Below are 26795 nucleotides of genomic sequence, written 5' to 3'. Positions count from 1 at the left end.
AAAACGTTTTAATTATTGTTTTATTAAATTTATTTACAAAAATACAGCTTTTTGCTTTACAAGACATGACTTGATGGACTGCGGTCATGTGGATCATTATGATATTTTTATCATGAGTATGGATAAAGGATAAGTAAAGTTTCAGCAAATTTTTGTCTGAACTATCCTTTGAGTAAATGAAGACCCAAAAATATATTTGGAGCCATTAGCATGGGAAAAAGGAAGTGGACGCTGAGTGGGCTGCAAATGTAGGGTAGGACATTTTTCACTGAAAGGAACACCTGGCAGGAAGCCGTTGATAGACTCAGGGCCAAATATGGAAAATGAACAGTTTTACAGATTTTACTAGACGTTGCTCCATAATTATCAACACACTGCCAATTATGTGCCTTTGGTTCTCTTGTTAAGTGGATGGATGGGTGCTGCTTAGTTCACTTCTTAATATTCATGTAATACTTAGAAACCACTGAAGCATATCTCAGCAATAATGAAAAGTGAACATGCCAACCTGGATTTTCTAAAGTATATACAAAACAGCAGCAATATTTAATTTACATTCTTGCTGTTATGCCTTTATTAAACTAGAGTGTTGATAGAAAGTTCAAACAAACACATTTAGATGCATATGAACAGCAGAGCGCAATGCATTTCTCTTTATTTCACTGATTTATGGATTCTTTTGTGTGCACAGTCACAGAGACATGATGGGAAGGAAAGCAAAACCCTGCCACGCTCAGACCCAAGAGACTGACAGGCTCTTCAATCAGAGCGACAGCAGCTGGGCGGCACTCAGACTCGTCACATCATTTTTCCTGCTGCACATCCTCTCTGGAGTCTAATTACTTTTATGAACACAGAAGCTCTCGATCTGAGAAATCTGAGGACAATATCCTGACGCACCTGTTGTTTGATGGTTCACTTACAGAGTAGCTTATCCAAGTGTTCTCTACCACTAATGTAAATAACATCTAAGTGACAAACGCGGCACCTATGAAGGAAAGTCGCTGGAGATCTTCCTCTGTGAGGATAGAACAAACAAGCATTTATAGATTGTGACAGACTATCACAGATGGTGTTTGTCTGGTTTTCACAATAGCAGAGATGAAGGTTGCACACAGATGGATAGACTTCGGAAGATGTGGCGTTAGTCTATATACTTTAAAGTGTTGGATTTTCCTGGATCTCTTGCAGGTGTTGATTCGGTAGGGGTTTAAGACTTTTTGAAGACCTGTTTACTCACAATCCCAGCAGCTCTCAGCTCCTGCATACAAAGATAACACACTTAAAGGGATAGTTGTCAACTAAATATGAAAATTCTGTCATCATTTACTCTAGGGTAGACCATATGTCCTTTTTGTCCCGGACAAGTCCTGGCCGGGATTTCTAAATCGGGTGTTGGCTTTGTTTTCCTATTGATGTTCTCTATACAGGCTACGCATCTTTGCATTGCTTTGACTGTTCTCTGTAGATCCCACCTCCTCACACACCATGATCAGTCGATTATGACTGCACGCTATTGGTCAAACTACTTTTCAGTTATTGCCTTCAGCTATTATGAAAACAATAGGGAAAAACAAAGCAAAAACACAAACATTTGAAAAAAAAAAAAATTTTCCACTTTCTCCACAAAGAAAAGTCCCATGGATGCTTCTTTATGCAACCATCAATGCCAATAAAAAACATTTATTTTTTAAGAGTACATTTAATTTCAGCTATAATTAACATGGTAAATGTTCCCTAACAGCGGTCTTTTCAACACAACACTAGAATGTATATAACTTTCAACCAGCTGGTGTCAGCAATGTCAGTTCTTTGGTAATTCTACAGCAACACAGTATATCATGCATGATCAAATGCGCAGCTGAAGCCTAACATCTGTTGTTATTACCTCCACCCATCATATTCCAGTCAACTTCATTTTAAAATCCTATCAAATCATAATGACAGTGTTTGACACCCATTAGAATTATTTAAACCAGGTCCAAATGTATTTAAGCAATCAATCTGTCAGTGTTGTGCTTTTTCAGGTTCATCGTCACAGGGCTGAAAGTTTTGAGATTTGAATATAGCTCCTCCCCCACCATCTGCCCTGTACCTCCTAGCCCAAACAATTTTTAAGTTTGCTGTATTGTACATGCTTTAGGCTCTATGTGAAACAATCATAGGGAAATGAAATGCATGAGAACTGGCCTACCAGGTGAAGTTCATCTCCCTCAATCCAGTGGGTCCAGCCCCTCCCCTTGATCTCTCCTTTTGCACACATACCAGTTTATCTCCATCCCAGGTAATAGTTGTCTAGAATGCATAAATGAACAAAAATAGTGTTCATTTAGGGCTGCAAAGAAAAAAGGAAGCAGAACAGATTTTGCAAGAGCAGTGGGACAGGAGGAGCACATCTTAAATTTATCGAAACAAAAAGAAAATTAAATCTGACCCACAATAAATGTTTTCACTGCAATTATATACTGCACAAAGAGAAGCATGTTGAAAATGCCTCTTACCAGATAGCAGGAATGAAAAAAAGAAGAAGAAAAAAATACAATGTTGGGCACTGCTAGGACTGAATGGGGTATGTGATTTTTGTTCAGGGCAAACCAGGTCACAACATCTTTACTGAATGCTGCATTTCAAGTGTTTTTATTTACTGCAACTCAAGCAAAAACTTCATAGGCCTTTTTTTTTTATCAGAAAGTTAACTTGAACAACAGCCAGGTGTTTTTTTTTTTTAGAGAGAGAGAGGAGACATGTCCAGTGCAGAATAACTAACACATTGCTCATTTTCTGCTGAACCAGTGTTTTTATTGGTAAACTAAAACTAAAAGTATTCATATAAACATAAAACACATTTTTAATAAAGCTTAAAAAATATTTAAATAAAGTGTAAACAGACAAAAGAACATAACAGATTTCCCTAAAAAAAGAACAGAAATAAAAATGAACAGAAAATTAATAAAATGTAACTATATAAATATTGAGTTAAGTTAATAAAGAGGTGAATATTAGATGAAAACCTTAAACAAGTTATTTTTTAATGCTTTTTTGGAAACTAACTGAAATAAAACTATAACAGATTTTTTTTTTTTTTTTTAGGAATATTAAAAGGTTAAAAACTAATAACAAATACAATAGCACATAGCAAAATTCCTAAAAAATTTATTAAAATAAAAATGAAAATACCAAAATTACTTAAAAGCTAATTCAACAGTAACTATAACAGTATATAAATAATACTAAGTATGAGTGGTGGACTACAAGCTGCCTTTCCGGTATCTCCAACATTCATGTACGAATGTCCTTTTTGAACATTTTGCAGTGTATTGTAAATAGTGTTTAAAGAATAAAGTTCTAGTTCAAAAATATTGGCAAATCTCACCTTGCACCTTGTTTTGATTAGAATACATCCCATCCAGTTGGGTAGCCACATAAAATCTAGCCTCAAAAGTTTAAATACTGCAACACATCTGAATTGTATATGAAAATATACCAAGTTTCTTCAAATGACAGGAAAAACGAAAGGAAAGTGAAAGGAGAGAGACTAACGCTTCTTATTAGATTAAAGAGCCAATTATTGCTCTCATTTCACACGTTCCCCTTTTCTCATTAGTTGAGATTGTGGACTGTAAATGACATGCACAGTTAGTGATTTTCAAGGGCAATGAAATTATACAATTGACAACCCTATAAGAGAATTATTATAACGAGAGCCACATGACTCCGACTGATCCTGGAATGTTATAAACTTTTTCTGAAAATAAGTCTAATAAACCATGCAAGCCTATTGATTTTAATTTGCTTCCTAAAGGTAAGTAAAATCTCAAAAATTCTCAATAAATCTTTAGAAAACATCTAGTGCCCTAGCAAAGCATAAGCATTAATGGAGAATCAAACACGTAATCCTGCAAGTTCATATTGAGCCAAAAAGCTAAGTTTAATAAATATATCATTAAGGCTGTTTATTAATTTTTTTATTAAACCGTGTATGCTTTTAAGCTCTCAGTCCTCATAGTGTTTGCCTTGAAGGTTTACTTACCATACATTTCCTGTCATCCACTCCACTCAGATCTTCCTCAAACTCCTGACCCACCACAAAGTCCATGTTGTAGTTCCTGAAAGTGCTGAGAGTCTTTATGATGAAGTGATCTCCATTCTGAGTGATGTCTTTATCAGGCTTCAGCAGGGTGGCTATCTTTCTAACTGCTACATTTACATCTGGAAAAGAAAATTATAGCCCCATGTGAAATTGTGAGTTTTCTAGGATACCCTTTTAAGACAGTACAGTACTCCACCAATACCACAGTACAGTAATGGTTACAAGTGGAGACACTACGGTATTTATATAGGGATCCAAGAAATACAAAAGGTACATGTCCAATCTGCTGCTGTTTAATATAAACTGTTTAATATAAACAGCAACATCTAGTAAAAAAGGGGGAAAAGGACAAAAATACTAAGTGCGACATTGCCATTTCATTTACAATTCACTATCACAACCATAGGCTATACGGAGAGCCTCACTTTCACTAAAATCACTGAAATAAAAAAACTTTATTTTATTTCCATCTATGCAACACATAAACAGTAGATAAAATATAGTTTTTCTATATTTATGAAGGACAGTAAATCATCCATTTTCAACACTGATTTCACAATACATGCAGGATGATAGAGGGGGTCATATTGTATATTCACAAAATAAGTAGAAATAGTAGCCTATACATAACAAAACCTGAGAAAAAAGTTATATCACATGGCGTCTTGTTAAAATAATTACTAGGTTTTTTTTTGTGTGTGTGTGTGTGTGTGGGGGGGGGGGGGGGGTTGATTAGAAAAAGAATAAATGGTCACATCTGTAATCTCCGCCGTCAAAAATGACCAGGAAATTAATGATAAATACAAAAAATACTACAAATCTAGAAATCAGCCATGATAAAGTAGTCTTTGATAATGTCTTAATAAGTATACGAATGCAAAACCTAATAAAGTAATTATTTCTGAAAAAACTCTTACAAGCCTCATGTCCAGTATATACTGTATATTTATAGGGCTATACAAGCATCACACATTGTATTTCATATGATTATATATCTCCCAGCAGATGGTACCAATCTTCATGCCACGCATAATATTTTAATGACCTTTGCTCTATTTTTAACTTTTAATGCGTTTTTTTCTAACATTCGTTTAGATAAAATATAATTACTTGAAAAGAGGTAAAGATTGTCTAGTACCCCCTCAAAATAGAACATTTTAAATACAATACATATAGAAATATGGTACATTTCATTAAAAAGAATATTACACCAACATTATCCTCGGTCCGTTTTAATCTCTGTGTGACCACTAAGTGAAGAATACCAGAGGGTTTATCTTAATGTTGTGAAAGAGCCACAAAACTCACCCAGAGCTTTCAGGTACTCTTCAAAGTTCTCGTTGGAGATCATTTTCCAGAATCCATTGTAATCAGCAGTCATTTCGAGATACTCCACTGAGTTTGTTCAAAGAAGATCTGATATCGCCGTTCCCCAGCGAACAAATGCTTTTCATCTGAAAGAAACCTTGATTTAACACGGCCATCCTGATCCAATTACTTTGGGATTTTTTTTTCTTCTTCTTTGTTATGTTAACCATATCTCCGCCTCTAGAGTTTGGATCCATAATCTCAAACTTGGATGCGATATCACACCATGTAATATGTCACTTAAACTCATTGTAGGGAATAGACCGGGGCTAGTTGTCACAAGGACTGCATCTCAGCAGCTATAATGTTTCGAGTGGCAAGTTCTCAAATGTTTTACATCTAAAGTAATATATTATTCAATATTAATCATATGTATTAATAATGCAATGTTTTACATGTTTGCAGTTTCATAATCATCTGTTTAATGGTAGGTCCCATTGTGACAACTTACCCCATATAATGTGGCAACATGCTACTTATCATAAAAGATACTCTTACACAAAACACTTTTTTATTTTAATTTGTATAAAATAGCAAATAAAATCAGAATTTAAATTCTATGTTTTTTTGTTAGAGGTGATGGACTCTTTATATTCTTTTAGACTTTATTGTGCAAATGTCTATTTGTTCTTCAAATAAAAGAAAAGTAGGGTTGTGCTTGATATAAGATTGAATTGAATTGTCACTCCTTACATCTGCCAGTTAAAGTGTCTGATGCTTTGAATTGGCACACACTGCGCTTCTGTACAAAGCATCTACAAGCGTGGGACTAGATGTGTTGAATTAATTCCTCTAGCTTTTCTTTCAAGACAGCATGAATGAAGGCATTCTTTTAAAACCCAAACTCCACACACAAAGACTTTCAGCAGGGGGCTTCAACACTGCAAAAAACCCTTAAAGCAACTAGCTGGTTTGAGTCAAGCTCACAGTCAGTGGTACAAGGGAAAAGAAGCCATTCAGATAGACATTGCCTCAAATATCCCAAACTCCATTCTTCTATTTTATTTAGTCAAAAACTCTTTTTTCCCTACACCAAAAAGCTTGATGGAACATCTTTAGGGATCTGACACAATGAATGACGCTTTCTGTGCAAATAGAAACGGAGGAAGCAGTGTTTGCTCTCTAAAGTGTAAAGGCTCTGTTATTTATCTTCCTTCTGACATTTAAGTCATCAAATCCCAGACCTGGACATAGACCTACAGCTCTGCAGTGGTCTGGCAAATCTAACTCCTGCAGAGACAGGATAAATTCGTAAATCCCTCTCTACACATTCACTAGGAAACCATGGTCATGGATAATGCTCACTTTACACAAGACAAAATATGCAACTCTTTTAAAGCTGCTTTCACATCTTCAAAATGACAAGTAAGAGAAAAATGCAATCTTTTGAAACATATTTAGCAATTACTAGTGACCAAGACCACTGAAGGCTACTTCCTGTACGTCAGTCTTGAATGGTTTGCATGGTAAGAGGTCGTAGTTTGACATCTTTGTTCTTCATCTCACTGTCTTGTGTATAAAGGTTGTGCTCTCTTATGTAATCAATGACCGAGTCTGGTAAGAGATATTTAACACTCTGGCCTCTCCGTAGGGCTCGTCGGACCTCTGTAGCACTGATCTCATTGTGGACCCACTCCCGAACGAGAAAAATGCGCTGGGAGTGCCTGGACAACAAGTCGGACTCGTGTATAGCCCGGTCTGGTTGCAAGCTACCTCTGCTCACACAGACCAGTCCAAAGCGGCCCACCACCTCCTCTACATGATCATCCCTCCACAGACCAGGAATCTTAAAGGTGTCCATGAAATCTGCTCCACAAAGCAACTTCAGCTGAGGAACATCTGTAGGGGAGAAAGTGATCACATTATTGATTGTACAGTACGTCGTTGCTTTCTATATAAATTAAACAAGCAGTTCACCCAAAAATGAAAATTTGCTTAAAATGTAGAGATGAGTTTTGTTTTTTGTTCAGAATCTGAGAAATTCATTACATCACTCGCTCACTAATGGATCCTCTGCAGTGAATGGGTACCTTTTCAAACAGCTGGTAAAAACATCCATTGTCGAGTGATGTAAATTTCTCCCAAATCTGTACAGATGAAGAAACAAATTCATCTACAACTTGGAAGGCCTGAGATAATTGTTTTATTTTTAGGTGAACAAATCTTTTAAAAGTGATGTACTGTTTTGGCACCAACCATAGCAATGTGACTGGAAATTCACAGCTTTTAAATTTCGGCTGAAAATAAAAATTCTGTCATCGTTAATTTACTGTAATGTTTTTTGACTTATTATTGTTTTTACATCCATGAAGCACAAAGAGAGCAATTTAATTGGATGTATTGTTGACTAAAACTAAAGCTATTAAAAATACTTTCGTAAATGAAAATAAAGCTGAAATAAAATGTAATAAAACAAAAATATTTGCTGAAAAACTTGAACAGCAATTAAATATTGCCATGGCAGTTAACTGAAAACAGAAAACCTGAAACTCAAAACCAAACAATGCTGGAAACTGCTCCGTGGAAATAAACTGATATTAATAAAATACACACTTCTTTTAGTGTATCAGTTGCGAACACAAACAAAAAACAATACAATCAAGGAATTTCCCCATGTCTTTCAATATGCTGTGGTGGCTCGAAGTCAAAGTGTTTGACACTCCTTGAACCCATGCCTGAAATCTGCAAAAATCTCAAATTTTCTTTCCTCAACGCTTCATTAGAAATCATTTCATGGCCAGCATTGCAAGGGCTCCACATCAGCAGTGATATTTACATTATATGAAATAATCAATACTGTGCAAAATTCTCTCACTATGACGTGTCTGGGAGCTGGCTTTTGTTTGAGCAGACATGAATTGCAGGGGGTAGTAAATGAACCTCAGCAGCCCACTAAAGCTCTTTATTTCTACTCCATGTGGCTATACATAGATCTAAAGAAATGCATGTGCACACTGTATGGGGATGGGGAAATACCTACCCCTTTCATAATTATTCTAATAATGAAAACATTCTTGAAAAACACAGTAAAGAAAAGCATTGTGCACATTCCAATACAAACACTAATATTTCCAGACAATCATCAATGGCTCAAATCAGTAAGCGCCAGATTTCTTTGAATTGCTTAAAAATGTGTTTGCAGGAAAGCAATTTCATAAACAATAATCCAGAGGTGGGTAGTAACGAGTTACATTTACTTCGTTACATTTACTTGAGTAATTTTTTGGGGTAACTAATACTTTTCGAGTATATTTAAAGATGTGTACTTTATACTCTTACTTGAGTACATTTTTGGGGAAAAATCTGTACTTTTACTTCGTTACTGTGGGCGACGCTCCTCTCGTTACTTTATCTTAATGCAATAAATGTTATAAATGCTTCAGTTTATTCCAAACGCGCCGTCTACTTTTCTCTGGGCAATGAACGATGCCCATTCGCGAATGATTCAATTTGAGTCAATTCTGTTCAAAGGCTTGATCAAACCAATTGGCAAACGAGTGAATTGGTTCATGAATCAGTTTGAATGAGTCGTTCAGTTCCCTGCCGCACGCGCTGAGCGTCTGAAGCGGTTCACTCAGAGTTTTAACGTTTAACATCAGCAGCGTTGAAAACGTGGCTATGGAACTGCACTGAATTGAAAGCAAATCTGCAAAGGCTATTGCTTGCGATGGAGATCCTTATTAGATGAACACCGCGTGTGCTGTCTACTGTTTAACAAGTAATAACTTGGGCTACATTCGATTAAAGTACACGATACCACTGTGACATTAGTTTGTTGTACGTGTGTGGCTTATAACAGAGGGGAGTCAAGTTGAATGCAGCTTCCAAAAGACAAAAAATAGCCGATTAAGATTTTATTAATTTTAATACAATCACACCGGTGCGAGTACGTTCAGCAAGTCATATCATCAGCTGCTAAATTCAGATCTGTGATCGCTTGCTGGTGCTGAGCCAGAGATAGATGTGTTTTTACAGCACTGCGCATTATAACAAATCACACATGATTCTTTTGAGCTTATTAAAGCATTGGCCAATCAGAGGCATTCAGATGAGTCATTGCTAAAATGCCGGTGCTTCCTTCACTCACTCACTGACTGAATACCTCTTTCTGGCGAATTCTCTCGTCAGAAACAACAAAGTGCAGATGTGTGTACGAATCTATAATTAAGACATTGATTTCACAGTGTTAACAGTTTCAGTGATTTTAATGGGAGTTTGAGAGTGATTGAAATCTAGACTGTCAGTGAAAATGATCTTTAATAATGTAATTGTTATTTGCTCTCTTTCTGAACAATGAAAGATTAGTAGCAATATTTATATCACATTAAATTTCAATGTTAAAATTCACATTTAATATAAAGTCAGTCGTATTAAAAATATGTTATGGCATGACACCTATATCTGTTACTTAAATAAACAGACAGGGTTTTATAATAAATTACATAAATTGGAATAGACAGGGTTTTATAATAAATTACATAAATTGGAGTAAAGGCTGATTAAATATCAACATTTATACACACACACATACATTATATACATTTTTATCTATATATCTAAATAAAATAGGCTCAGTATATATGACCCAAAGTAACTAGTAACTAACTACTTGAGTAGATTTTTTTTCCGATACTCTTTTACTCTTACTCGAGTAACTATTCAAGACTAGTACTTTTACTTTTACTTGAGTAAATATTTCTAGAAGTACTTTTACTTGAGTACAGTTTTTGGGTACTCTACCCACCTCTGCAATAATCCCTGAGATAATTCGACATGAAATCTAAAATTAAACCGATCTCTTCCTGTGAAAATATCACTTCAGTTTTTAACATAAAAAGTGCAAGGTAAGATTTAATTAGCGGAACACTTAATATCTGACAACTGTTTTATGAATTAAAATATAGGCTGAATCATTTGTGATATGTAATTTCAACATATTAGGCATACCAATAAGAGTGAATGGGTCCATTTAAAAAATATATAAATAAACTGAAAATAGCTAAAAAAAAAATAGCATTAGAACAATATAGATAACAGGGCATTTGTGTGCATTCTTGGCACTTGTCTTGTTATAAAGTTGTCCTGGCTATTAATCTCAGCTTTATTAACAGTCTGAGCACGCTTGTCTTAAGCTCAGTCATCCTGTGGAGGGTATTAGGCTTCATTAGCATGCTCCTCTACAGCAACCCCAAATAAAAGCACTGTTGAAAAGACGCCTAACAAAGCTTGTGCTGGCTAGAGAGAAGACAACAGCCTGTTTTAAATGCATCAGACTTATCTAAAGTGATTAGCAAAGACAGAAAAGGCTATGTTGGGCCACAGAGGAGGCTTAGGGGAAAACTGAATTGCGATGAGAGGTTTCTGTGCCAGTTTTATAAAGACATATTGAGATGTGGGCGGAGCTTACCAGAGGCTGTGGGTGGGTCCTTGCTGTTGTGGTACTGTGCAGCTATGCAGTCATAGTGGTACCTGTGTTAAGTGATGCAGGAAGAAACAAACACAGCAGATAAACATTGGTGACCATGAATGGCCATTGAGTGTAGGTAGTCATCTTATGAATGTAGAAGAAGCTTTACATTCACATTGAATTAAATGTGCCTATAAAGTAGATATACAGTATCTATGGAATGACAGAACGATAGATAGAATGACAACTAGATTTTCCATGATTCTTCGAAGAATAGAAAGTTTAAAAGCACAGTATTTATTTGAAATTTTTCATTTTTGATCAATTTGATTGTAATGATATCCCTTAATAATCATCGGGAAGAAGGAGGCGGGAACCAGCGGACAATCAAAATGAAACTTTAATTACAAAATAAACACAAAACAGCGCACCAGCCCCTCACGGACGACTGATGCGCACAAAATAAAAACCAAAACACAACTAAAAACCCAGGCCTGGTCCTCTCTCGTCCTTCACTGTCGTCGCTCCAGTTTTATATCCTTCCATCTCCTACGTGGGACTCGAGACCGGCAGTGGGTCGCAGGTGTCACTGATTTCCCAATCATTGCCGGCCTCCCTCCTTGTTCCCACGTCCCTCGGCCCCGCCCCACTCGCCACATTGATATATGGCTGGTTGAATCTACTTTTGAACGGTAGATAGAATAATGAAGATAGATAGATAAATCTCATTGCTATGCATTCTCTATGTGAGGGACAGATGCAATTTGGCCAAAAGGACTCCTGTAAAGCACCTACCTTCTTTTCAGGCAGCAGAATAGATTTTGTAACGAGTTTGTATTGTATGCAGCATAGCATTACTGTATGTCCTTTAAAAAATAGCATAAACTAAAACTGGTAATTTATCACATAGGTCAACTGCAAGGGCATATAATCAACTGTGCAATTTCGTCCAATTCTGCCAGGAAGTAAATAACGAACCTAGAAATACAAAGCTCTGGCACAGACCCCTGGCGCAAGAGCAGCCATCCTCTTACCTAGTATCGGAGCATTAATTAGCCACCTAAGGGCATAGCTAGCAGTTGGCATAAAACTAAATTTGAGTGCTCTGGTGGGTCCTTAAACAGTCTCTTGAGGGATTCAAGAGGAGGAATGGCCCATCACAACGAAAAAAGGGGTTAGAATTTAGCACGGTTGCAAAATGAAAACCACTAGCAACCAAATACTAAAGGATGATGGGGTGTTCATGTTTTCTGTGGCAGAATCTGAAGAGAATGGAAACTGTGGCCGTTATGATGGATAGTAGGGCTGGAACGAGTCACGTCAATGCCTGGATATTTGATGTCTGTTACACAGGGATTTTAAGGATTCGGCTCCTATAAAGTTTAAGCTTTAGTTAAAGTACTTTGAAAATGACAGTGAGTCTGTGAAGTCCTTCATAGAGGGTAATGCAAGGTGAATTCACTTATAAAGGCAACATATAAAATACAATTGCAAAATGAAATATTTCTACAGTAAAAACTGAATTTCTATATTCTATACCTATACACCTGTGAGACCCTTTGCCAATGTGCGTCATTCTTTTATCTTCTTTTTGTAAAAACTACACTATATAAATGAGATTCTGGGTATTTATTTGTAAGATATAACACTCTTTAAGCACCATAAGTTCATCTACGAGAAGGATAAGCCAATATCAGACATAACTGTACGCCATATTATAAACTCTCATTAATCTTAATGACGCCAGTATGTTTAAAATTTGAACAGTGCTTTTGAAGTAAAGAAAAAAAGCAACTTTTCTATCATTAAAGATGACTATCGCTGCACTTCCGAGCAGTTCCTGAGATAATGGAAGTGCAATAAGCATTAGGCGCCCCATCTGTCAAAACCGGTTAATGATGCCTTTACAGCTAGTGTCCCAGTTGTGTTAGAGACTCCAAAAAGTTACTTGCCTTGTGCAACCTTTGACTGGATAAATGAATTGCGTTAGTCATAGTATGAAGCTAATGCAGAATACTTTTCTAAAATTGTTCTTTATATTAATATTCACCTCATGGTCACCACAGTCTCTGTCCAATCCGCCTGCTGGCTCTCCCAGTCATCTACAGAAACCCAGTCAGAGCTCTGCAGGGCCAGTCTTGCCATAGCAAGTCGATGTTTCGAAACAACAAGACCTTGTTTTCCATAATTATCACCGACAGGAGATACAATACCACCCACAACACGATACAGACCTGCAAAATGGAGAGAGACAACATATCTGACCCAAAAAGAGTCAAGCATATGACAAATTAAATGTCAAATATAAAACAAATCACAGTTCCTGTAGCTAAAACAGTAATACAATGCCAACAACGTGCGTTCCATACCTTGGAAATGCATAAACTTATCAAATGTGTATCATGAATGCAATACAATAGAGGTTTTTGGATTAAAGGAATAGTTAAACCATAAATGAAAATTTGCTTAAAACTGACTCACCCTCAGGCCATCGAAGATGTAGGGGAGTTTGTTTCTTTATCGGAAACAGAATAAATTTGGCATCACATCACTTCCTCATCAATGGATCCTCTGCAATGAATGGGTGCCGTCAGAATGAGAGTTCAAACAGCTGATAAAAACACAATAATCCACACAACTCCAGTCCATAAATCAACATTTTGGAAGCCAAAGGTTGTGTGTTTGCAATAAACAAAACCATCAAGACATTTTTAACTTCAAAACGTTGCTTTCAACTAAACTACGAGTCCTATACATAACAAAAACAGTCCAAAACAGTTCTAAACAAATAAGTTTAATGAATAAAGATTTTAATGTGAGAAGACAACAGGGGATGAACTTTTTCCCTGAACAAATTGTATTTTAGAAGCAATAGTTTAAAGAACTGAACATCTTAATACCAAAACATCATAAACATGGACTTGTTACTTATGAACAATCAGTTTTTTGTTTCATTAAAGCATGGATTGGTGAACTCGTGTAGATTACTTGCAGATTATTATGATATTTTTATCAGCTTTTTGAACTCTAATGGCATCCATTCACTGCTATTGTTGAGCAACTAATGTTCTGATGAAGAATCAAACTCATCTATATCTTGGATGGCCTAAGAGTGAGTAGATTTTCAGTCTACTCATTTTCAGATGTTTTATTTTTGGTTGAACTATTCCTCTGAAGTACCAACCATATGAACAAAATGTAAATAACTGTCAGATTATTAAACGGTCATTGATTCCTTTTCTAAACGCAACAACCCTGCAAAAGTTTCTAAGCCACTGCACACAAATTAACACAAGCTTTGCACACAAAGGCGGATTCTAATGAGTTGCTGAATGCTTAATGTTTTTGCCAAATAATGCTTTAATTTTGCATAGTCAAGATGAATTCAAATCATACTGCAATTGTTTTGCAGTTTCTCACTTAGCTGTGCATGCAAGACATTATAAACCAGAATTTATCAATACAATTTTTAAAAGTCAGCTTGTAATCTTCCATAAAAATGGCAACAAACCACAGACAAGTCTCCATGCACTCATGAGGTAAAATAAGACGCAGGCTATTTTGGCTACTTGTTATGCGAGTACACTGTGTACAGTAAATAAACACAAGCAAAAATGTCAGCATGCCGGAGTCTTTCAAGAGGTACAGTTACACCATGTCTACACTGCAAAGTAGTGCATAAATGTTCCAATTATAATCAACAAAACTTGAAATGCTTGCTTGCATTGTAGACACAGTGTTACAGCAGCTAAAAAAAGTCATTTTTTTTGCTTGTGACGCTTGGGTATGAACTTGTGCAATTATACTTTCACTGAGAACAGGTCAGCTGATGCTGTATCTAACGCAAAGGCACTGCTAAGAGAGTTAAACACTCAAACTTTACATTTGACACCCATTTCTTACAGCCTTTAAATGAAAGAGATATATTTAACTTTATACTGCATCATATTTGATATGCACTTTATTAGATAAAGATAAGAAATTTTAGATAAAATGAGACCATCAAATATGATACATCAGGTTTCTGAGTAATTTTTATTTGTTCATCTCTCAAACATACAGTAATTATATTGCATTGCATTATACGTCTATAAAGCTATAGAGCTTTGATCATAAATGCTTGATCATGCATTTAAATATCATCTTACTAAAGACATAATTGGGAGAGATTTATATGGGTGATATTTATGCGTGCAGTCTATTTACTGTTACAGATATCATTGATTTACATTACAAGAATGTCTTAATTTTTGGCCATACAAATATCAGAAAATGCACCAAATTGACTATTTTTGCTCAGTTTGGGCCTGTTTTTTCCACTTTGAGTATGAGCTCCATTTTCCTATATCATAAAATATGAGCCATAAAATCATTATGTATCAATTAAATTCTTAACAAAAAGTCTAAAAAAATATATATTTTTTTAAGGTTCAATAAACTTTTTAACTATATTATTATTATTTTATTTTTTTTTTTTCTTCTAACTATTACTTCATATGCCTGGCCTTTTAAGGTTAATAGATTTAGAATTATTAATAGAATTATGTAAAAAATGCAGTTATACAACAGAAATCACTTTAAAGCGACAGGCTCAGAGGAAGGAAAGGAAGCCAATTTTGGCCTGATAACAGATGATGGCCAATTTCAGGTAAAAGAACAGGTGGCACCAACCCGTCTGGTGCATGTGGTCTCTGGCCAGCTCAAACAGCCGCATGTGCTGGTGGGTAATGGGGTTGAAGGAGCCACAGGCCAGCAAAACCAGAGGAATACGACCAGCCATTTCAGTGTTTCACAGCATAGTAAACACGATCACACTACAATAAACAAAAAAAAAAATACATTTCTTAATCCCATATCAAATAATATTTGCAATATGAGCACAAAACTAAATGTTTTGCTATAAAATGAGAGTACTACTCAGGAACAAATTAAGTTACGGTATTTATAGACAATGCATAATGTTTACAAGAGGGATAAATGAGAACTATACATACAGTGCAATATATTGTTAATACCAATTAAACTTAAGTAGCATGCCTGAACTTGACTTTGCTCTGTCCTGCATTGAAAACCCTGTAAATTATTAAGGATTATAACTGTGGGGCATTAGTGTGCAGATCCTGCACACTTTAACCTTGAATGCACGTTTAAATGTGACTGGAATTAGTCTTATTAGGCTAACAGTTGTCATGTTTTGTACATGGATGCAAGTGGAATTTATTAATGATGTTGCTCAATATTTCCTGTTAAAATCTTCCATCTTCTTTATTGCCTAAGAAATCCCTTATTAAACACTGAAAAAGCTTTAATTAATCTAAATGTTACATACTCTTAGATAATGTGATAAATAGACAGTTTTGGCACTGGACTAATCTGTCTGTCAAGTCAAGCCAATAGGAAACACTGGACAAGGCACATTTTGTTGACAAGATTACACAGTATAAACCATACCCCGTAAACATACACTTATTTAATAATAACAACAGGTAAATTGATGGATGGATGCAGAAAAAATATTGTGTACGATCCTAATAATAAAACTGTGCAGGTACAAGTATGAGAACAGACAAGTAACGTTATTTCTGTTTAAGGATGAAGGGCTTACAACAAAGGATGAATAAAGGGATGAACATAAAAATTACACATACTAGCGTAATGTGACCGATAAGACATTATTTAAAACTATAAAAGTCATGGGCACCTATGGTGATTTCACATTGATGAAATCAGATGGTGCTTTGATATATGATACTAAATGAAAAATATATGCAGGTATTCACGTGGTATTGCAAGGTATACTATAATGAAATACTACCATGTCAAAAACCAGTATGAGTAGCAAAATTACCAAAAGGATTTAGTGAGTTTGACAGCTGTATAGTTTTGGATTATGGCATTTACAAAACAGCTTTAAAGGTATTCATTAAGGTTATGACTTCGGCAGGTATATTACATGACAAATATGCTAATAAACAAAACGTTTAAGCTGTATGTGTTTACCTTATCCAAAGATCTCCTCCAAGGTTATGCAAATGTTACATGCTATATATCGTTAGCCGTTTGTTACACGGTTAATGTCCCCCAGAACATTGAGATAGAAAAACAAAGTTCCATTCATTTTGTGCCACAGCGGCCACTAGTGGCGAAAACAGAATAGATCAGTTCATTAAATAAGAGACCAAATAATCCCCACTGTATTTAATCATAATAACCGACCTCGTTCGCTCTAACTGTACCTTTAATGACAAGGACTCGTTCAAAGTCAAATGATATGAACAGTCTGTCCTTTATCTGATGGAGCAAGTCTTGAGGAAGATGAAAGTTCTGAAGGGGCACGATTCTGAACGCAAGGCGATCTTAAAAGCAGTCTATTATCCCTTTAAAGGCCTAATATGAAGTGAATTATATTCATGTGGAACTGTGATTCTGTACATCACAGACTCTAATGGGGCGCAAAAGACATTGCTAATGGCTTTATTGAAACAGTTACTTTATACATAGGCTATGGATATGGATATATATCGTCTACCTCCTTTCTTAGTCCTTCATGCATTATGTATTACCTTTTAACATAAATATCTAACCTGCGGGAGGGAGAAAAAGCTTTTTCTAATCACCCTTCAAGGAGACTTTCTATTGCCCTTCATAAAGGCACTTTGCACAAAAACTACCCTAATTATAGCTACTAAAGGGGAAATGGGCTGTAAAGATCCATATTCTAAGCCTGCTCTGGCTAATGTGACGAATGTTGTGCTCCACTAATGGAGTCATATTCTCTGTGTTTCATCACACAGATGTGATGAGCACAGCGATATTTGCTCTTTTGCACTAGACCTGTTCATCCCTGGAAATCATATCTGCCTTATGAACTGAATATGTTTATCCTCGTCAGTCTGTTCTCTTTGAGTCTGGATTTTTGCATCTGTGTGCCTAGAGATGGAGATATAGGCCTGTCTACTTAAAATCCAATATTAAACTGTAAATTAAAAGCATAAGTTTTTTTGTCTGATCATGAAAATTCAACAAAATGCCTGTGTGTCATTGTGACATGAGATTGGTTGAGTGTATTTGAAGACAAAGGCGATACTTTTCCATGTTCCACACAGTTCTTTAAGACATAACATTTTAATGTCTGTTACAAAAATGTAGATTGGTCTAATTTGAATCCAAAAAGTAAGGCTGGGTATCCCCTTAGTGTACTGCTAGCTGGTCAAACTAGTTCTTAGAACACAGTCTTATGAGAGTGGTTTATGCAACTGGCCCCAGGTTCTATTCTATGTTTACCTGCTTGTGTATTTATTCATATTCAGTGTAAATGATCATTTACTAGTGTTGTTAGAGAACTGTTATTTTTGCTACAATTTAAAGTCAATAAGAAATAAAAGTTCCTACATAACACAACATGCTGTTTTTTATTTTTACCTAAAAACCTAATACAAGTTACAATAAATTATAAAACAGACAGAGGGTTAAAAATAACATATTAATAACATGCCAAAAAATGAAAATAAAGTATTATTAAAATAGTTCTTTATTATTATACAAATATTTTTATTGATTTTTCTGTTTTCCACAAACACAATACACAGAACCATGAACAACATTAATTCTGGATCTACATACTTATTCACACATCAACATACACACCCCTGAAAAAAAAAAAAAAAAAAAAAAAAAAAAGTGGGAGGGAGGGGGGGGATACACATAGTACTGATTATACTATACTGGCCAATGAAGATTCAAATAAGATAAAAAGGGCTGCCAGACCCCATAAAACTTTGCAGAGGTACCTCGGAGAGTGTATTTAAGATGCTCAAGTTTAAGACACGACATCACCTCAGTAACCCAGCGTTTGTAAGATGGTGGCAATGCCTTTTTCCAGTTGAGAAGAAAAATAGTTCTTTATAACACTAATGTCCTAGTGTAAGGCTGCTATTTATTGACTATAGCTCAGCTTTTAATACTATAGTCCCCATAAAGCTAGCTTCCAAACTCATAGACCTTGGCCTGAATTCTTCACTCTGCAACTGGATTCTTGATTTCCTCACCGGCAGACCTCAAGTGGTGAAACTAGGCCAGTACACCTCCAGCTCCATCACCCTGAACATAGGAGCCCCACAGGGCTGTGTCCTGAGTCCCCTGCTCTACTCTCTCTACACACATGACTGCGTGTCTTCGCACAGCTCCACATCCATTATCAAATTTGCTGATGATACTGTGGTTCTGGGCCTCATTCACAACAATAATGAGACCGCATACTTGGATGAGGTAGAGAAATTGACATCATGGTGCCAGGACAACTGTCTCTTTCTGAATGTGAGCAAAACTAAAGAGCTGATTGTGGACTTCAGGAAGAAACAGCAGCAGCCCTATACTCCTCTTATGATCAGCGGGACCCCTGTGGAGAGGGTGAGCAGCTTCAAGTACCTTGGTGTAAACATCTCCGAGGACCTGACTTGGACTACTCACATTCAAACACAGGTTAATAAAGCCAGGAAAAGACTGTACCATCTGCGACAGCTGAGGAAATTCAGGGTCTCACCAGCAAACCTGAAAACTTTCTATTCTGGGGCTATAGAAAGTGTATTGACTCAGTGCATCTCAGTGTGGTATGGGAACAGCTCCAGTCAAGTCTGCAAAGCACTGCAGAGAGTTGTGCGCTTAGCTGAGTGCATCTCAGGGTCTGCTCTCCCCTCTCTACAGGACATCTACCTCAAACGTTGCAGAAGTAGAGCTACTAAAATCATCAAGGACTCCATCCACCCTAGTAACCATATTTTCACTTTGCTGCCATCTGGTAAGCGCTACCGTTGCCTGATGGCAAAAACCGAGAGACTCAGGAGGAGTTTCTTCCCCCAGGCCATCAGGCTCCTAAACTCTTAACCAGCACCTTAACATCCTCATGCCTCCACTTAATGTTCACTTTACCTTTTTCATTTTTCTTCACTAACTCACATAGACACACTGACAGTGTCACCGTGTTTGCACATTTGCTTCTTGTACATTCCTGTGTATCTTATATTTAAGACCACAGTAAAATGCATATATGCACATTGTACATCCTTGTACATCTTAATATTTAAGACTACAGTTTACGTTCATGCACATTATTTTGCGTTCTATATTTAATTCTACAATATACATCTTTTTTATATTTTATTCTTATATTTTTATTGTTTACTTTTATTTAATTCTTACATAGCTATATTTATGTATATTTTCATTTGTGTTGTTTTTCTTTAATAATTGCACTGTCCATGGAGCGGACCTGACTCACATTTCACTGCTGGTTATGTATGCTATATATAATTTAGTATGTGACGAATAAAAATCTTGAATCTTGAATCTTGAATCCTAGAAAGCATTTTTAAAGTGCAGTTCTATTCAGCACCAAAAAGGGTTCTGCTTTTGTTACAGGTCAAAGAACCCTAATCTAGCACTGTTAAGAAACGTTGTTCTTAAAAGTATAGGACTGCCATTCAGATGAATGCATCTTTTCTATTACTGACTCACTCGCTCCTTTGCAAGGTGATCCCAAGTAGTTTGGGGTAGGCAACGTCGGTCCTTGAGTGCCGATGTCCTGCAGAGTTTTGCTCCAACCATGAAAAAAAAAAATCGTTTGTCTGTAGCCTTAGTAATCCTAAAGACCTTGATTATCTTGTTCAGGTGTGTTTGACTAGGGTTAGAGCTAAATTCTGCAGGAAAGCTGCACTCCAGGACCTTAATCCCAATTGACTCTATGGTGACCCCTCTTGGGAGGCAGGTAGTACTGCCACAGAGACAGAGAACTCTCCAAGGTGCTGAAAGGATTGACTCCATGAGCAAATGATGGCTTCAGAGTCTAACCGAGGCAAGTGTAAAACACATAAAGCAAATAAAAAAATGTATATCTGTTAATGAAGCATCACCTTAATGGTGGACCCTAAAAGAGTGAATTCTGAAAAAGAGGAGTTCAGATTTCATATGAACATATTGTTCTCATAAGATTTTAAATAGAATTAGAATAGAAAAAAGACACAGCTAAGATATATTACAGCGATGAATGTAGAATGTTACATATTATGCGGATAATACGACACAAAGAGTGAATAGCATTACTGAAAACAGGTATTAACCTTTGTGTCAAGTAACCGGAAAAGTTGAGGTAAATTTATATACATACATTTAGATTGTTATACAACAGTTAGTTTCAGTCTTTGCATCTGATTAGTCAAGCAGCGTTCAATTGCACTGAAACTGGTATGTACCTAGCTTGTCTACTGAGTTTGTGTTTTCCAGGCCAGTGTTGTCATTTAGCTTAATTAAAATGAATAAAAATAGATGAAAACTTAAAAAAAAACTAAAAAAAGGAGAAAAAAAGCAAATGTTGACTTAGCAAGTAATTGAAATAAGCAGGTATAAAAAGTATAAAAAAAATCAATAAATGCTATGATAGTATCTAAATAATACTAAATTTACACTGTTCAAGAAATTTCAGTCTGTGTTGGGAATTTTTCATTGAATCTTTCTTAAGACATATCATTACGCAAGAAGGCAACAAGCAATTGTCTTTGTGAGTGAATGATTGACTCAGTCAGCCGATCCATTAAAAAACACTGATTTATTTAGTAGCGAAATGCAAAGGTGAGTCATTCAATCATTTACTCAGATACGTTCATTCGTTTGCACATTGAGAGACGAAACACAGTTGTTTGAAGAGAAACACATACATTATGCCGTGGCTTCACTTGGAACTATTTATGTTGCAAAAAGAGACAAAGTAACTGACAATATTGTGTCTTCTGTAAATCACCCAATATTAACTTTTTTATTTTCTCCTGCTGTGTCTATAGGCTACACTGAATATAATGATCGATATTAGCCTATATATTTTGAAAGAGTACAACTCTTTCCAGTTAGCATGTTAGCATAATCTGAACATACAGGCAACTAATAAGAATGAGAATCGGGAAACCATGCATTTTCAGTTAGGCTAAGTCAAATACTTTCCATATTTATCTCATGGTAAAAGTTCAAGTTTTACCTTATCTCAATGCTATCTCCAATTTTGTAAAGCCTTAGTTATTAATAGCATAATCGCCAAGGCTGGTGCTGGCCTTGTCACTTTAAAAACAAATCTTTGAATAGAGTATTACACAAAGTGACCATGTTGTTTTTTCTGTTGATGCATTAAGATCCTGCTAGTGGAGTAATTAAATAGTGCAATCTGAAATGGTGGATCTCTGAAAAACCTCCATACATCATCTTATACAGTGGTAGCTTCAAGCATCAGCACGAGCAGGTTCCTCTCTCAGAGAACTCAACCCTTTCTTCTCATGTCTGCTCTGCGGTGGATGTTTATACTTGCAGATGTGTTGATAAAAGAGTTAAGAAGCTTTCACCTAGAGCAATTTACTCAACAGAATGCATCCCCTGAAATGCAACAAGCCAAACTATTGAAATGAATGAGCACAAATGGTTTTTCCAATCTATCAGCTGTGCAGGTAAATTGGGTTTCAGGAAGACCGGGGAAATAATATAGCATTTTAAACCAGCTCCTTTTTTTCAAGCAAGTAAAATGATTATCAGAAATTCCCCCAGGCTTCTGCAAAATTGATATTTCACCAAGAAAAAATAGGGCATAAAATGAGCGAAAGAATGGGTAGTGGGTTCGAATTTTAAATGGATTTCTGAAAGTTTTCTTTCTCCATTGTGAGGAAACTGCATCTAAAAGACTGACGTTTACAGGCATTTATAAGTTACCTCCTACTAAATGATTCCGTTATCTTGACTTCCCATATTTACATAATGCATACCTGTTTTGTGGTTGGAACTTCTTTTTCTTTGCTTGCCAAACTGAAGCTTGAACTTAGCATAGAGCAAAATTCAGTTGAGCAAAAAGAAGAGGCTAAACTATTGGGAGTAATGATTGATAGTAGATAGTGTTGGGACAAACATGTTCAGAAACTGTTAACTAAAATGGGCAACACTTTGGCTGTTATTAAAAGATCACAAATTGTTAAACAAGTACTTTATGCATTGTTTTTTTCACACCTTGATTACTGCTCTGTGGTTTGGACTTCTCTTTGTGGTTTGAATTCAACGTTCAGTAAGGTATAGAGCAATGTGTGAATGGAACTCTCTCCCAAATACTATTAAACAACAAAACACTTTGTATGGTTTCAAAAAATCACTTAAGAAATATTACCTTCAAAGAAACATATACAGTTAATATTAATTTAAGGAGATACTGTTATAGGTTTCTTAGTTACATAATTTTTTATATAGATCTATTCGGAGCGGAGCAATTTTTTTGTTTTGTTTTTTTGTTTTGTTTTATTGTTTAATTGTTATTTTGAGATCAATGCTACTAACTGTATAATATGTTTTTATATGGTAGATTATAGGACCCCAGGAAGAATAGCTATTAGCTTATGCTGAAGCTAATGGGGATCCAAATAAAACAAACAAAAGCATTCTATAACAAATCTTAATCAATGCATAAGTAAGATTTAAGCATTTCTTATATTGCACTTTCCAAAGTCTACTTTATATATATATATACATTTTAAATATATAAAAAAATGTATACACAGGATGTTGTTATTTACAGTGTTTTGATATCTTGAATTGAACCTAGGTAGAGCTCTCAAGAGAGGTGGAAATGAGAAGACCTATAGAGTTCATGGCTGAACGCTCATTAAAAGCTTTCCTAGTCAACCTGGGCACATGGTAAGTCCACAGTCCACACACTATTTTTTTTTTTTTTTTTTTTTTTACCTCAGCTGACAAATCTCATTTCACCTAAGGGGAAATCTTAGGCAGGGCATGAGCCACCATTAGAAATGAAAATGTTTGATCTTCAGAATACACTCTGCATGTGAAATGGCAGTTTTTACAGGTAAGTCAGGATTTAGTATACACATGGTTAATGCATGGGAGGAAACGGAGAGGTAATTTTCAGGGACAACCATAAAAAAAAGAAAAAAAAAAGGAAATAAATATGGATTGAAAATGGTCTTACTGAAAATGGATTACTGCAGCTCAAAAAACTGCCTTTTATATCAGTGTGACTTTTCAAAATGCACCATAATCATAATAAACTCTGTAAAAAATGTTTTACAACTTTGGTTTGCAGCCTTTGATGTCCACTATGCTGTCATCTATGTACTGTAAGTCAGGTTACCTGGTAACCAGGATACACCAACATACTAGAAATACTTCAATTTGCTTTTGCATATTCCTAAATATACTGATAACCACCATAATTGTACAGGCAGTAAAACACAAAAAACACCATCGGGTTAACACAGGTTATTTACACATAAATATAATGTGAATTTTCTGTGGATTTTCACTATAACCTATGTGCTACTTAATACTTTCCATTTGCAAAAAATATAATTTTACAGTATAATGTTACATGTATTACATTTAATGTAACTTACAGGTAATCAATTAAAAAATAAATATATAAATTAGGATTTGCATCGCTAAGACAAAAAAAAAATTGTCATAATGTCATAAGAATGGGAGAATAGTATATAAACAAATAAATAAACCTTTTCACTCTATTTGAAAGTGTTTTAAATTCTAGGATTATCAACTACTTTAGGTCATTTTATCATAATTTTATCATAGCCAATGAAATGCAAACAGGAATACGAATCATAAAAAAGAAGAAAAAAGGGAAAAAAGAAAAGTCCCACCACTGTTGTTGTTTTTGTTGTTGTTATTAATATTTAATGTGCCTGGAAGGCACAGCTGTCCACCTTGGGAAAAGTCTTTGGATTAAGATAATGATAATAAATAATAAATGAGAGGGATGTTTGGACAAAAGTATACTGTGTTGATATACTGCTGCCTCAGTTTGATAAAAATAAAAAGAAAGAAATAGTTTAAAAACGACCAGTAATCACAAACGTAAATCAATTTCTAATATCACTTTTAAAACATGAAAAATATCGACAATAAAAATCAACAGAATAGTATTTAGACAGGGAGTGAATAAATGGCTTATCATAGGTCAAGACTAATTGCTCGGGGAGTGACGTAGCAGCCTGATCCTGGGGGTTTAACTCGCGCAACGCGCAGACACACAGACCGCGTTACCTCGTGCGCTCGGACCGCGTCTCGCGCAGCTGGGAGTTCACTAGCAAGACTTCAGTTCACCGTCGTTCAAGGACAGATACAACCCAGAGAGTGGTGGTTTTTTTTTTAGATTAACAGAGGAAGAATTAGGTCATCGCGTTCTGGTCGAAGTGTTGGGCTCATCATGAAGATGTGCGTGATAACAGCGATGCTTTTCCTGGTGCTCCCCGGGCAGTGCGGCATCCTGGCTGGGAAAGGTAAGGCAGATTGGACAACTTGGAATGTCACCGCATGAAAAGAAACGCCTGGCACTTAGTGTCTTAGATCATATGTGATCAATTACTGTCAGTTTGCAGAATTCACAGCGGCACGCAATGACAGGCTGAGACGAGTGTCTTAGATCAGGTTGGCAACGCATATGTCCTTGCATAGTACAAGTTTGTATTTCTTTACCCCGTTTTCTTAATGATGAACCTTTATTTAGGACACTTCAAAAAGATCAGCATCTTTTGAACAAATCTAAATGTTTTCATTACTATAGGAACAGTACAGACTGTGAATCATATATTTACGGTTTCTCATCCTGAGCCATTATAGACCTATTTTCTTTCATCAATATTTCATTGACCTTTAAGGCGCATTTCTTATCTGGTATTTTCAATGACTGCATAGTGTATAAGACCTTAAGAGCATAATGCATAAATGTGTTTTGGGAGCACAAACATTGAGATAAGAGATGTAATTGACTCTCTGGGGCAGTGATGAATATGGAGCAGCTCAGTTATTTGTTAGTGCACAAGTGGAAGATGAAATGTGATAAATTACAGTCAGATTGGATCATGCAGACTGGCAATGAAAGGCTGAGAGTGGCATTTGGCAATGAATCTTCCTTTGAGTACACCTTCATCCATTAAGAGCTGAAAACTTTTTTTTGTTTTTATTTGTTTTTCCATCAGTATGATTTTAACATTCATGATGATGACCCTTCTTTCAAGTGTCTGCTGAGCAAGTCGATGTGTGTTCCATTCACTGAAGTAGTGATTATGATATAAATCTGGATGTTTTTGTTGCAATAAGAATAATTATCCTAGATTTCCGTAATTTCCTTTTATGTGGTGCCATAAGTCTGAAGAACTTGGTGCTTTTGAGTCCCAAGAAGAGGTTTTGTTAGGGCACATTTCTCTTTGGTTGCTAAGGTGTTCTGACTGGTTGCTAAGGTGTGTCTATGAAGTTTCTAGGATATTTCAGAATTTTTTTCTTTCTGCCCCCAACACCCCCCCCCCCCCCTTCAAGTTTCTGTGACATTTTGATATGGACATATTAACCCTCTGACTCCCTTTCAATTTAGTTTTTTTTTGGGGGGGGGGGGGGGGGGGATTTTTTCATCAAATAGGCATAAATCCATCCATCCATCCATCCAATCTTTAATAAAAGTCATAGACCTCTTCTCAATAATCAATATTTCATTGACCTTTATGATTAATTATGGTACATTTCTAGTGATCTATCTGCTTGATCGGTTTAATTTATGATGCTCATAGTAACTGCATTTATTTTTAATCTTTTCTATAAGGCTCAGTGAGGTGTTCAATGGCTGCATAGTTCTTAACACTCCATGGATTTTTCCGTCGCTGCCATGGAAAGGCGGCTAATGTGCTTGTAGGAACACAAACATTGAGATAAGAGATCTAATTGTGTCTCTGGGGCAGTGATGAATATGGAACAGTTCAATTATTTGTCAGCACACAAGTGTAATATCTGCCAGTAGGCCTACCTGTGTGCACTGATTTACTTTCCTTAGAAGTATAACTCCTTGCTTGAGATTGGGCTCTTCCAGTGTAACAGATTGGCGAATCAGGG

General features: G+C 35.9%; 3 protein-coding genes and 1 pseudogene across 3 annotated transcripts in view; 1 reads left to right on the top strand and 3 right to left on the bottom strand.

Annotated features, from left to right (window-relative positions):
* The window catches only part of LOC132154697 (protein arginine N-methyltransferase 5-like), a 463524-nt gene that overhangs the window by 348407 nt on the left and 88322 nt on the right, over positions 1-26795 (bottom strand). The gene's annotated exons all lie outside the window — the stretch shown is intronic.
* On the bottom strand, positions 546-6294 carry LOC132154688 (retinol-binding protein 1-like; annotated as a pseudogene).
* Positions 6431-17004, bottom strand: LOC132154685 (nicotinamide/nicotinic acid mononucleotide adenylyltransferase 3-like). The gene is made up of 5 exons (XM_059563335.1): positions 16866-17004; positions 15537-15679; positions 12916-13099; positions 10866-10927; positions 6431-7297 (listed from the first exon to the last, which is right to left on the bottom strand). The coding sequence occupies exons 2-5, from the start codon at positions 15643-15645 to the stop codon at positions 6903-6905; spliced, it is 750 nt and encodes a 249-aa protein (XP_059419318.1). The 5' UTR covers positions 15646-15679; positions 16866-17004; the 3' UTR covers positions 6431-6902.
* The window catches only part of LOC132154695 (calsyntenin-2-like), a 202351-nt gene continuing 200495 nt past the window's right edge, over positions 24940-26795 (top strand). Inside the window, exon 1 of the mRNA XM_059563345.1 lies at positions 24940-25192. Coding sequence (XP_059419328.1) covers positions 25120-25192 — 73 coding nt within the window. The 5' untranslated portion in view covers positions 24940-25119. The remainder of the gene's footprint in view (positions 25193-26795) is intronic.

Source organism: Carassius carassius, chromosome 12 (genome assembly GCF_963082965.1).
Source record: "Carassius carassius chromosome 12, fCarCar2.1, whole genome shotgun sequence".
Taxonomy (NCBI): Eukaryota; Metazoa; Chordata; class Actinopteri; order Cypriniformes; family Cyprinidae; genus Carassius; species Carassius carassius.
Note: the sequence above shows the minus strand (reverse complement) of the source record. Positions and strands in the feature narration are given on the sequence as shown.

What these genes read in the sequence shown, in the direction of transcription:
- LOC132154685 (XM_059563335.1), bottom strand. Translation starts at nt 15,645, where the DNA reads ATGGCTGGTCGTATTCCTCTGGTTTTGCTGGCCTGTGGCTCCTTCAAC. An exon ending in AGACCACATGCACCAGACGG is followed by an intron (nt 13,100 to 15,536) that starts GTTGGTGCCACC and finishes TCCATTTTGCAG; the next exon opens with GTCTGTATCGTGTTGTGGGT. An exon ending in GGACCCACCCACAGCCTCTG is followed by an intron (nt 7,298 to 10,865) that starts GTAAGCTCCGCC and finishes TCTCCCCTACAG; the next exon opens with ATGTTCCTCAGCTGAAGTTG.